General features: G+C 39.3%; 1 protein-coding gene across 2 annotated transcripts in view; it reads right to left on the minus strand.

Moving 5' to 3' along the window:
* The window catches only part of AKAP11 (A-kinase anchoring protein 11), a 129,483-nt gene that overhangs the window by 2,223 nt on the left and 115,180 nt on the right, over positions 1-12,080 (minus strand). For both annotated transcript variants that reach the window (XM_073614198.1, XM_073614197.1), the window contains 2 exons: positions 6,920-7,080; positions 1-3,471 (listed from right to left, as the gene is read on the minus strand). The exon at positions 1-3,471 is cut by the window's left edge and continues 2,223 nt beyond it. In XM_073614198.1, the coding sequence (XP_073470299.1) occupies positions 3,337-3,471; positions 6,920-7,080 (296 nt within the window). In that variant the 3' untranslated portion in view covers positions 1-3,336. The remainder of the gene's footprint in view (positions 3,472-6,919; positions 7,081-12,080) is intronic.

A 12,080-nucleotide genomic window follows, 5' to 3' on the forward strand; every position in this document is an offset into this window, starting at 1 on the left:
GTGCTTTCATGTTGAATATGCCAAATTCTAACACTACCGTCTGAATGTTGCAGCTGAAATCTAGACTCATCTGACCAGGAAACGTTTTTTCCAATCTTCTATTGTCCAATTTCGGTGAGCCTGTGCAAATTATAGCCTCAGTTTCCTGTTCTTAGCTGACAGAAGTGGCACCTGGTGTGGTCTTCTGCTGCTGTAGCCCATCTGCTTCAAGCTTCGATGTGTTGTGTGTTCAGAGATGGTATTCTGCATACCTTGGTTGTAACGAGTGGTTATTTGAGTTACTGTTGCTTTTCTATCATCTCGAACCAGTCTGCCCATTCTTGTCTGACCTCTAACATCAGCAAGGCATTTTCATCCACAAAACTGCCGCTCACTGGATATTTTCTCTTTTTTGGTTTATTCTCTGTAAACCCTAGAGATGGTTGTGCATGAAAATCCCAGTAGATTAGCAGTTTTTCAAATACTCAGACCAGCCTGTCTGGCACCAACAACCATGTCATGTTAAAAATCACTTAAGTCCCCTTTCTAATGCTTGGTTTCAACTTCAACAAGTCGTCTTCGCCACATCTAAATGCCTAAATGAATTGAATTGGCTGATTAGCAGTTTGTGTTACCAAGCAATTGAACAGGTGTGTACCTAATAAAGTGGCCAGTGAGTGTAGGTTTCCATACTCTTTTAGAGAAATGAAAAAATAAATGGATATCTAGAATGTTTGCGTCTCCATTAGCTATTTTACATATTTTCTTAATTCCCCAAAAATAAATTACACATTAATTTAGAATTATTTTACGGCACGAAAATAATATTTAACTATTGAAAGCCTCTTTCTCATAAATCAGTATCTTAACTTATTTTATGCCCACCTTGAATGATGCTCATTTTTCTGATCTGCTTAGTAGTCACCTAACAGAAATTCAATGTTACCAACAGCCAGAAGGCATTCTGTGCATATAGAATATGTGATAAATTCAGTAGATCTGTGCTAAGAAAACTTTTAGTAATTTTTAAAAAATGCAATTTAAAAATTAGCCAGTAAAGTGTGGTACTAAAAATATATTTGCATGCACTATGATTTTGTGAAAACACACTATCTTTACAGTTGTGTTGTGAGTTTGCACATGTGCATGACTTTTTTTTCATCAAAAACACATTGACAACTCATTTACAGATTACACACTTGAATATGTTGTGGTTAGTCACAAAGCAGCAGTTTTCTATTAGTTTATAAATACTATCAATTTGGTTAATCAATTCCATAACAATGAAGCAGAACAGTTTGTACTCCCATAACAACTAGTAAGGTGTTTAAAACCCTGTAGTTTTAAGTGACTGTACCCTGTAAAAGTCTAAGTTGAATGTAGAAAGGGATGAATTTATTTTTTTGCATTAATCTGTGAATTCTGAATACAATGTGCAAAGTGTAAGTTGGAAAAAAAAAAAAGAAAAAAGGATACACGGGTTGATTTGATTACAAATATTTCTGATCTGAGCTATAGCCATATCTGAGGCACTGCTTACCTGGTATCAGAAACTATTTAGATTTCATCACCGAAATGTATTTAAAATGTTGCAAGATTCATAATGTATTAGTAGTACAAGGAAACACGCCATAATATGAGTTTATTGTCCTTCCTTTAATGTGAAGCTCCACAGTAAACTTCATGAGGCTTTTGTATGCTATCCTGTCAAGAACACTGCTGCTTACCTATGGCAACCGGTCAGATTCCAACTGTTAATTTCTGCAGTGCAGGATTACAGATTAAACAAGGATTCTGACTGGTTGCTACCAGTATCAAGGAATGTATTGTAGGAATATCTTTCATACGGTAGCCCTTCTCCCCCTTTTTATCAGATAAAAGAGTATGCTTATTCATCAGAAAGTGCATTTAGAAGATGTGCTTCTGTTGTGATGTGTTACTTCAAATAAAACACCAGAACAAGAGAAATACATGTTTGTGAATTGAGCATATACTGTTAAGGGCCATCAATAGCCAATCAGGAAATTGGTCTTAGGTGAGCCATACATGTGAGGATTGGACATTAATTGACAAATAATTAGACTTTATACACCTGGTATTAACTATTCTGTACATTTCATCAGGCAGTATAGTGCAGTTCTTGATGTAGCAGTGGGGATTAGGAGCCCAACGTGCACATGTAGTACTGAGGGGGGGGGTCATACACTCATAGTGTGACTGGGCCCTTATAGTTCTCCTTGGGAAAAAAAAAAAAACACTCAACTGGAGCATGAAAATGTGAACCAACCATATAGGAAAGAATGTGGTTTATAGTTAAATGCATTTTCATACAGTACTTTGCTGCTGATAGGACTTTCTTAAAATAGACAGTTGAAAGCGGATATCTGGTCACTTTTAAAACTTATTGCTCTTTGAGAGGTGCTATGAAAAAAACCCCAGCCCAAACTCTGCCTTTGAAATAGACATTTAAATTTTCATTGCTGGTGACCAAATACAAGTTATATGCAAGCTAGCTAGAGTACAAGCTTCCTAGAGCATCAGGAGGTCCCCATGAGCAGTGTGGCCTCAGTTAAAAGGTCAAATTAAAAAGCAGTTGCAATCAAGACGATGAAAAGGACATTAACTACAACACAGTAGTGGATGTTATTTTTTTCAGGAAAAAATAATAAAAGGAGCACTTGAAAAAGGAATTACAATTTTCATTTTTCAAGATTGCTTTTGCAGTTCAGCACCTTCTGGCTACGTTGTAGTTGTGCTCAATTGGCCCCAAGACAGCTGGTCACTGAAGGCCAATACTATCAGTCGGCACAAGTGCCCCCATACAGAAATTTCCCCATTATAAAGAAAAATACCAGACATTCTAAGAATACTAATTGTCTGGTTGTCTCTGGCCTTAGTTCTTTCTGAGTCACCGAGCTGTAGCATGCAGACTAGTAAGTCAGAAGAGAGAAGCAATCTCAGTTTCCTTTTTTCTTTTCCTAAAGGTTTAATGAAATTTGGAAAACAGCATTAAGGGTGATGCAACACTAAATTTAGGTTTAAAACATCTTTTTTACAAAATTAAGAACTTTTTCATAGAGATATGCGATGCTAAAAGCAGTGCCCTCCAATTGATATTAGCGCCAATATGCTTCTTCACTTTATGCAAGAACAGCACAATTACTTAAAACATCTTGGTACCAACCACAAAGATATGCATCAATCACATATGTAAGTTTGTGCACACAAATGCCACAATGCAAAGCTACAGCATTATACTGCTTATTTTTTAAATATGTCAGTTCAAATAGCCTTTTGCAGATATATTCACAGATAACCTTTTATATTTTCCAATAAGTCTAATCTATAAAGTGCTTGTTAAACTTTTTCCAAAAGCCAGCTAAATAATGGACTTGGGAGATTTGAGGACATCTCGGAGCTTTCACAGTACTGAAGAACAGCTTGCAAGAGGTCACTAGTTTTCCAGCCTTTTTCTTGGATTCGTCTGTAAAGCTGAGGAAAGAAAATGTAAGAGTGTGAGGACATATTAACCCAAATTCATGCTAGGCTAGAGGTTTTTCGTGCAGAGATGATCTACAAAGTTCTCTCTTTTTTTTTTATTGTCAAGATAAATATTTTGAAATAGAAACCTTTACAATCTAGTGGTTTGTGGGTTTTTAAGCAGGGTAAAAACAGGAAATTTTGAACAAAAAGGTAATAAGTTGGCTACCGCACCCTGATACCACACATCGAAACATAAGCCTAATTATTGATGTGGATTTTCCTATTGTGGCAAAGTGTGGTTTTTTGGGTTCTGCTCCACCTTCAACGAAAACAGATTTTCTATTTAGGAATTAGCCTTTCACACTATGGTCTATTTCACAAAGTAAATGACTCAAATAAATATGATTTATTTATTTTCACAGAACTATTTGAATTTGCTGCTTCCAAACTGGCACAAGCAAGCAACACGTAATAGCGGGCAGTTAAGGTCAGTGGTTAGGTAAGAGACAATCTTCATAACACATCTACAAAGGGCTGCAAACACAATTATCTGTAAAGTGTATAAGTTGGATGAATTTACACTAAAAAGTGATTATTATATGATTTATAATTCATACCCTATCATTTCTAAAGCAAAAGCATGTGGGGCAAGATCACGATGTTGCAAAGTACATTAAAAAAATCGTTTAACACCATGCTAAGACTGTTAGATTATGAGTCATGATAAGCAGTGCTTTTGGCACAAGAAAATGGTTACAATACAAATGCAGACTACCGCTTTCTCTCTCTCTCTCTCCGAAAATGCAAGTTGCTTGTCTGCCATACTGACCCTCTTGCTTCAATACTTTTGGTTCACAAACTCAGAACAAGAATGCAGAAAAAAACTTAGCTTGTCTCCAACTTTCCTGATCTGAAAATGTGATTTGGGTCAGTGTCTCAATCTCAATATGAAGCCAGAAGGGTCTGCATTATGGTCAGATAGCAAATCTCACTAAAAATTAGCCATGGTAGCCAGGTAGTTCTCCTGTGACAGAATTCTTTTAAATCTCTAATATTGCAGAAGGCTTGATTAAACCTATGTAAAGCCTGGAGCTCCCAAGACTGCTTTGTGCTCAGACACTGCAAGTGATTTTTGTGCTCAGACACTGCAAATTATTATTCAACATTGCAGCATTTCTTTTTGTAACATGAATGCAGGGGATGGCAGACTGAGGTAGACTACGTTTTCTAATAAGGAATCTCCAATGAGCCTAACTGTTAGTAGTTGACAAGAGAATGTACTAAAAATCGGCAGTCGGGAAACACAATGTATAATCTTCAAATCCCAAATCAATGGTTGTGATTCCAAGTCCTCGTAAATTGCTGTGCTACAATATTCTGAAAGCAAAACATGACTTAGGCCTGGTTCACTCTGGTGCGATACGACTGTCGATCCGACTTTGCCCTGCGACTTCGGTCCAACACTGACCCGTCTTTCATTCGAATGGGATACAATTTTGATTCGACTTTGAGATAGTCTGACTTGTCCTTTGACCAATCAGAACAATCCTGGTGTGACATAAATTCCTTTTCCAGCTTACTGTAATCCATGTCGGATGTCACAAGTTGGATAGTTAGGATGGTGATCCAACTTAAATGATATTCAATGGGCTGAAAATCGGACCAAAGTAGTGCAGGAACCTTTTCCAAAGGCGGACCGACACAAATCCGACTAGTTAAGATGGCTCTCATAGGGAATCACTGATTTATACATGTCATGCGACATGTGCTCTCAAAGTCAGAGCATATGTCGTACCTGTGTGAACCGGGCCTTAAGAGGAAGTAAACTTCCCTCTAATGTTTGTACCTATAGGTAAGCCTATAATAAGGCTTACCTATAGGTTCTGTAAACATCTCCTAAACTTGCACCATTTAGGAAATATTTACTGTATACTGCACTGATGACGTCATCGGCGCATGAGCTCTAAAGGAACGGCCGTCCGTGCTGTTTCTTCAGAGCCCTGTGTCGTGACCAGCGGCTGTGGCGGGCATGCGCAGGCGTGACATCACATGGCTGCGAGCGGGCACACAGCCGGAGTGCGCAGACCTGGAAGGAAGACGGTCGAAGATGGATGCAGCCTCCAGCGGGGACGACGAGAGCTTCGTTTGTAGGTAAGTGTTACGTAATGTGCTAGTATGCGATGCATACTAGCACATTGTGCCTTACTTTGCAGGTAAGAAAGAAAAAAGCAAAAAAAAAATTAAAGATTACTTCCTCTTTAAGGCTAGGTTCACACTTTTGCGACCTGTATTCTGTTTTCAATTCAATGGGCTGCCCTAACCAGAGAAACGTGAGTAAAGAAGTCCTGGACCCTTTTTTAAAAAATTAGCTTCAGCATCATGCGATTGTATGCAAAAACGTGGATGTTTTGCTGATGCATGAGGGTGGCATTAAGAATCAACGCTAAAGAGCATCGCTTTTTGCCTGCAGGTCGGGAGCAATTTTGCAAGCATTGCCGACCTGCACAAGTGTGAACCTAGTCTAAATAGGCAAAGCATATCTAAACTTAGGAACAAAAATATACTTTAGGCTAGGTTCCCATGTGTGCAGGTGGTTCCAGCTGTAGGTCCGCACCTGTTCCTGCAGCTGCAATCACCCACACAGAAAAAAAACCGCGCTGGATGCGTGCGGGCGTCATGCATTATTCCTAATGGCATGCTTCACACACTGGAAATCGCACCTGCACTGCATTTCTAAAATGCTGCAGGGACCTATCCTTGCGTTTCAGAGGGCACGGCAGGCCATTCAAATGCATGGTCTGCCACACCCATGCAAAGTGCAGCTCACAGAGCCGCATATTGTGTGAACCTAGCCTTATGCAAAATACCAGTCCTTAGATGTGGTCACTGCATTAGTTTTTTTTTTAGGCTTTTGTCCCCCTGCCAGTTCCTGTCCTAGGGTGGTCTACGTCTGGATAAATTATACTTTCTAGTCATGTGCCTCCTGCTCACAGTGAGAAAGGGATCTAAACATCAGGCTCCAATCATTGTTCTGAAGGAGCCAGAGGGGGTTGATGAATATGGCTGGCTAAGAATAATGCTTGTCCTGTTAGCACCTCCTCTGAAAACAAGAACTCCTTAAACTCCTCTCAACTGCAAGACAACATGAAGACTTGTCTGAAGACGACTATTCCAAACTATTCAAGTTATTTTGGCAAAATATTCTCCTTTTCCAAAATGTTGTTCCCATAATGGCAAATTAGAATTTCCCAACCCAACAATAGATGAAACCCCACTGACTACGGGCAACAAATCCACTTTCATTTAAATTTAAATTTTCTCCAAATTTGTTCTATAACTAACCACTACGTATGAGAGTTACTACTAAGGACATTTATTTCTCTCTAAATACATGTGACTTTTACATGCAGTGGAGGAGATGTGCATCTACTGTATAGAAAATAAAAGATTAACTTACAAGTAACAGGTCTTTTATGGCATTCTCAGGAAAGCAGAGCTCCAATATATCACACTCCGAGGCAGCAATCCATTGTAATATTGTTCGCAACTGTGATTCTACTGTATTTGGTCCCATATCAAGATTTCTAATCAGCAGAATCTTGCACTGTTTTTCAACAACTGAAAAAAGAAAATATGGCTTATAGGTATCAAAAGAAAGACATAGGCACCATATTTAATCTTAAGCTTGAACAATTGCAATAAGATTTGCTCGTGGGTAAATAAATATCCCTGCAAAGATGCATTTTTTTTCTTTGCAATGTCACTGTTCTCTAAAAGTGACAGTTTTATTGTATTCACATTCTACATTCAAGTTGAACACAGACTAATACAAGTGCAGCACAGATAAGCAGAGAATCTTGTGCATACAAATGTGCATGTACTTACATGGCCAAAAAAAAAAAAAAAAAAAAAGTGTTTCTGCAAATGCTTCCTAGTGCACCCATGTGCAAGGGGAGTATGTCTGTAGCATACACAAAGCTGAACTTCAGCCATCTGAAGAACACAGCTGGGCTAGCATTTTTTTTTTTTTTTGGAAAATGCCATCTCCATTTTGTTTTCCTTTAAACTAGCAGTTTTTGTTTTACAATTGCCTCTTATCAGAGGGATCCGGTAGAAACATGCTTCATCCACTAACACGCACTACATGCTCTGTAGATATAATCAGATGTGAGGTGTGCCATGGCTGGACTGGTCTAAAACAACTTTACATCTAGGCATCTCTTTTGCCCAGCCTGTGGTCTAAACGAGAGAAATCTAGTAAGACTTCTCCATCCACACTAAACAGCATCGATGAAGGAATTTTCCTTGGTGGCTATTGTATTAACAGTTTCTCATCCATCGTACGTATCTTTGCATCCTCAGACAGAAGTGGTGATACTAGGGTCATGACTACAAGCTGCAGCCATGATCCTGGTATCAAGATTTGCAGCCACAAATGGGCTTTCCTGTAGAAGTGATCAAACCGCTTTACAGCTGCTCAATGATTGCCCCCCCCCCCCCCAACGGGAGTTCGGCACTGCTGTCGACTGTGGCGCTGGCTGAACACGGAGTTAAAGTACATCCATACTCTTCCCCTCCTCTGTGATAAATTAAACCAGAAGCAGCAAGGATTTAATTGTTACTGGCTTGTAAAGCATCTGATCAAACCAATCTCAATTTGATCAGATGTATTTAACCACTACCCTACCACGCATAGTCATATGACGGCGGCAGAAACCCTTTGTCCCACCGGGCTGCCGTCATATGAGGTATTTTACCTTCTGAGCCTCTAGGGGGCGTGCACCTGCCGCATCACTAGGCACCCAATGCGAGTGCCTGGCGGCCACGATGTCCGCCGGGCACCCGCGATTGCCCGTGAACAAAGCAGGACCATGGATCTGTGTGTACAAACACACAGATCCACGTCCTGTTAGAGAGGAGACCGATGGTATGTTCCCAGTACAGAGTAACACCGATTGGTCTCCTCCCCTTATGAGTCCCCTCCCCCTACAGTTAGAATCACTCCTTAGGATACACATTTAATCCTCGTCCCCTAGTGTTAACCCCTTCCCTGCCAGTCACATTTACACAGCAATCAGTGCATTTTTAATTGCACTGATCGCTGTATAAATGTGAATAGTCCCAAAATAGTGTCAAAAGTGTCCGCCGCAATATTGCAGTCACGATAAAAATCGCAGATCGCTGCCATTACTAGTTAAAAAAAAAAAAACACAATAAAAATGCCATAAATATATATATCCTATTTTGTAGACGCTATAACTTTTGCACAAACCAATCAATATACGCTTTTTGCTATTTTTTTTTACCAAAAATATGTAGAAGAATACATATTGGCCTAAACTGAGGAAAAAATGTGTTTTTGTTTTTTTTTAAATGGAATATTATAGAAAATAGTAAAAAATATTGTGTTTTTTTTCAAAACTGTCGGTTGTTTTTTGTTTATAGCGTAAAAAATAAAAGCCGCAGAGGTGATCAAATACCACCAAAAGAAAGCTCTATTTGTGGGGAAAAAAAATATCAAAATTTCATGTGGGCACATGACCCCGCAATTGTCATTCAAACTGTAACAGCGCTGAAACAGCGCTGAAAGCTGAAAATTAGGCTGGGCAGGAAGGGGGTGAAAATGCCCTGTATTGAAGTGGTTAAGGGCAGAGGAGGGATCAGGGGTCTAAGAAGATATGCTATCACAAGGGATGTTGTTTACGTTAAACCAAAAGTTAATTAAACAGTGTAAAAAATACATTAAAATAAAAATAAAAGACCACCCAGGATCTCTGCTAGCACATAAGCTCACTCCTAAATATACTCACTCAGCATGACCTAAAATTAGACTCTCAGGTCGTCACATTTCCCAAAATCCTCAAAAAATTCTTCAAGAATTTCATAATTTTTATGCTGACCTATATGGACAGCCCCGGGAAGCATTCCTAAACCTAACGAAGATAATACCGATGCTCTACATTATCGCCCGATCTCGTTAATTGTGATCTGAAAATTCTTACAAAACTCATGGCCCTACGTCTTAGCTCATTCTTAGCAGACTACATTCATAAAGATCAGTCAGGATTCATTGCTGGGTGCCAAACATTAGACCAAATCTGTAGAACTATTAATTTGATTTCAGCTGTACGTACTAACTGGGATGCCCCCCTTTCCCGGGAGCTTCTCCTTCTATCATTAGACCTCCATAAGGCTTTTGATAGCGTGAATTGGAATGACCTGTTCACTACTCTAGAGATTTTTGGATTTGGACCTAGCTTTTTATCCTTATTGAAGACTTTATATGGATGCTTATCAGCTCAAGTTTCCATAAGGGGTTACAAATTGTCGACATTTGCTATCAAACGTGGTACGAGACAGGGATGCCCTTTATCACCTTTACTTTTTGTATTAGCTATTGAGCCTCTGGCAATTCGGTCCCACCCTAATATTTCTGGTATCAATTGTGGACAACAAGAACATAAATGCGCATTATTTGCCGATGATGTCCTTATGTATATTATAAACCCTCAAGTCACTCTTCCCCACTTGCTATCCCTACTAGATCAGTTTTCTCGGCTTTCTGGTCTCTCTTTGAACCCACACAAAACAGCCCCTAATGTTTCACTTCCACACTCAATAGTACGGATTCTTCTGGATAATTACGACTTTCAATGGGCGTTGCATTCCCTTTCATATTTAGGGATCCAACTAACACCTTCTATTGAGACCCTCTATAAGGCTAACTACCCCCATTATTTAAAAAACTTAAAGAAGACCTTCGCAGGTGGGCGGACTATTCCCTTTCTTGGTTTAGCAGAATCAATCAAGTCAAAATGACGCTTTTACCCAGGATACTATATTACTTTAGAACCCTACCAGTGACGGTCCCGAGGTAAGAACTACAGTGTTTACAAGCCGAGGTTTTTCGTTTCATTTGGGGTAATAAAAGACCTCGCATGAACAAACAGATTCTATATGCACCAAAATTAAGAGGGGGTCTTGGGCTTCCTAATTTACTAAACTACTTTCAAGCTGCCCAAATTTCCCAGTTAGCCCAAACTACTGCTACAGGCCCTGCACCCATTTGGGTTTCTCTGGAAGCACTTTCCTGCCACCCTTTGGCTATAGGAGCACTGATGTGGCTTCCCAGTAGATTACACCCCCCCCCCCCCCCCTATATTATGCCCTTCGCTATCACATTCACTGGCGGTCTGGGATAGAGCATGTCATCGGGTATCCCTATCATCCCCACATACGCCTTTAGCTCCAGTCTTTTGCAATCCAGAATTTCCACCCGGGTTGGTACCACAGTCATTTCATTGGTGGCTTAACAAAGGTTTGCTGAGAATTGGTGATTACCTTAATGGCAACCAAGTATACTGTTTACAATACTTCAAAGGCAAGATGCAGATACCTACTAATGAAATATTCCGATATAATCAAATTGCATCCTTTATCAGATGCAAACCTAATCTAATAATTGAACCGAGTACACTTACAACGTTCGAGTTATCATGTCAGGCAAGGGGTCAATTAAAAGGACGACTATCTGTAGCCTATGCTTCCCTCACTGAACCTATATCAAAACTTTCATATATGAAACAATGGGAAAAAGATCTGAATCTTAGTTTAGACCTGTGTGAATGGCAAGAAATTGCTTATAACTTATCCAAAATCTCTATCAATACCACACTAATGGAAGCCAACTATAAAAAATTATTACGCTGGTACTTGGTCCCAACTTGGGTGGCTAAGATGCATATCCATCCACATCATCTAATCGTTTGACGCTGTGGTCAATCAGGGACAATGTACCATATTTGGTGGCAGTGCCCCCTGGTAACTAGGTTTTGGATTAGGGTATTTAATTTAATAAATTCAGTGACAGGGGTGAACATCCGTAGATCCCCAGAAGTAGCCTTATTCCATAGACTACCCGAAGAGATACCCAAGAAATTAACTAAACTAATCACATATATACTGCTAGCTGCAAGGATTACAGTGGCCCGGCATTGGAAACAAACAAATATCCCGCTAGATTACGTTAAAAATAAAATCAACTGGATTATGGTAAATGAAACTCATTCTCACGCTCCATATTAATTCCAAAAAATTTGATAAAATATGGGACCCATGGAACCGTTACATTTCGGTACCCTAATGAGCTCTGGATCGACCCTCTTGCATTCTTCTTCTTGCTCTATCTTCTTTCCTATCTTTGTTATCTTTCTTCCTCTCTATTTTTCCATTTGTATTTTAACCCATACTTATTGGGTGTCTTAAAAGTCCACTAAGTCTATGATACTGTCATTATGGGAAGGGATAAAAATATCCCTCTTCGACCTCTCCCTTCCCCTATATAAATATGCTTTACTCAGGTTTTTGAAGTCACTTTATGTGGCCATGACCTTGAGCACTGATTGAATTTAAAGGTTAATTATATAGCTAATATTGTTTGATGTTACACACTGGGCTTTTTTTTGCCTAGCAGATTTAGCCAAAGACATCTCATGAGTACTGTTTATTCTTTTATAAGAGACCATGCGATACTTTTGGTATTTATATTTTAGATATTCCTGATTCTGTCATAGCAAAAAATCTGAAGACTGATCTAAATGTATCTACCGATTTTGTTA

The sequence above is a fragment of the Aquarana catesbeiana genome, linkage group LG02 (genome assembly GCF_042186555.1).
Source record: "Aquarana catesbeiana isolate 2022-GZ linkage group LG02, ASM4218655v1, whole genome shotgun sequence".
Taxonomy (NCBI): Eukaryota; Metazoa; Chordata; class Amphibia; order Anura; family Ranidae; genus Aquarana; species Aquarana catesbeiana.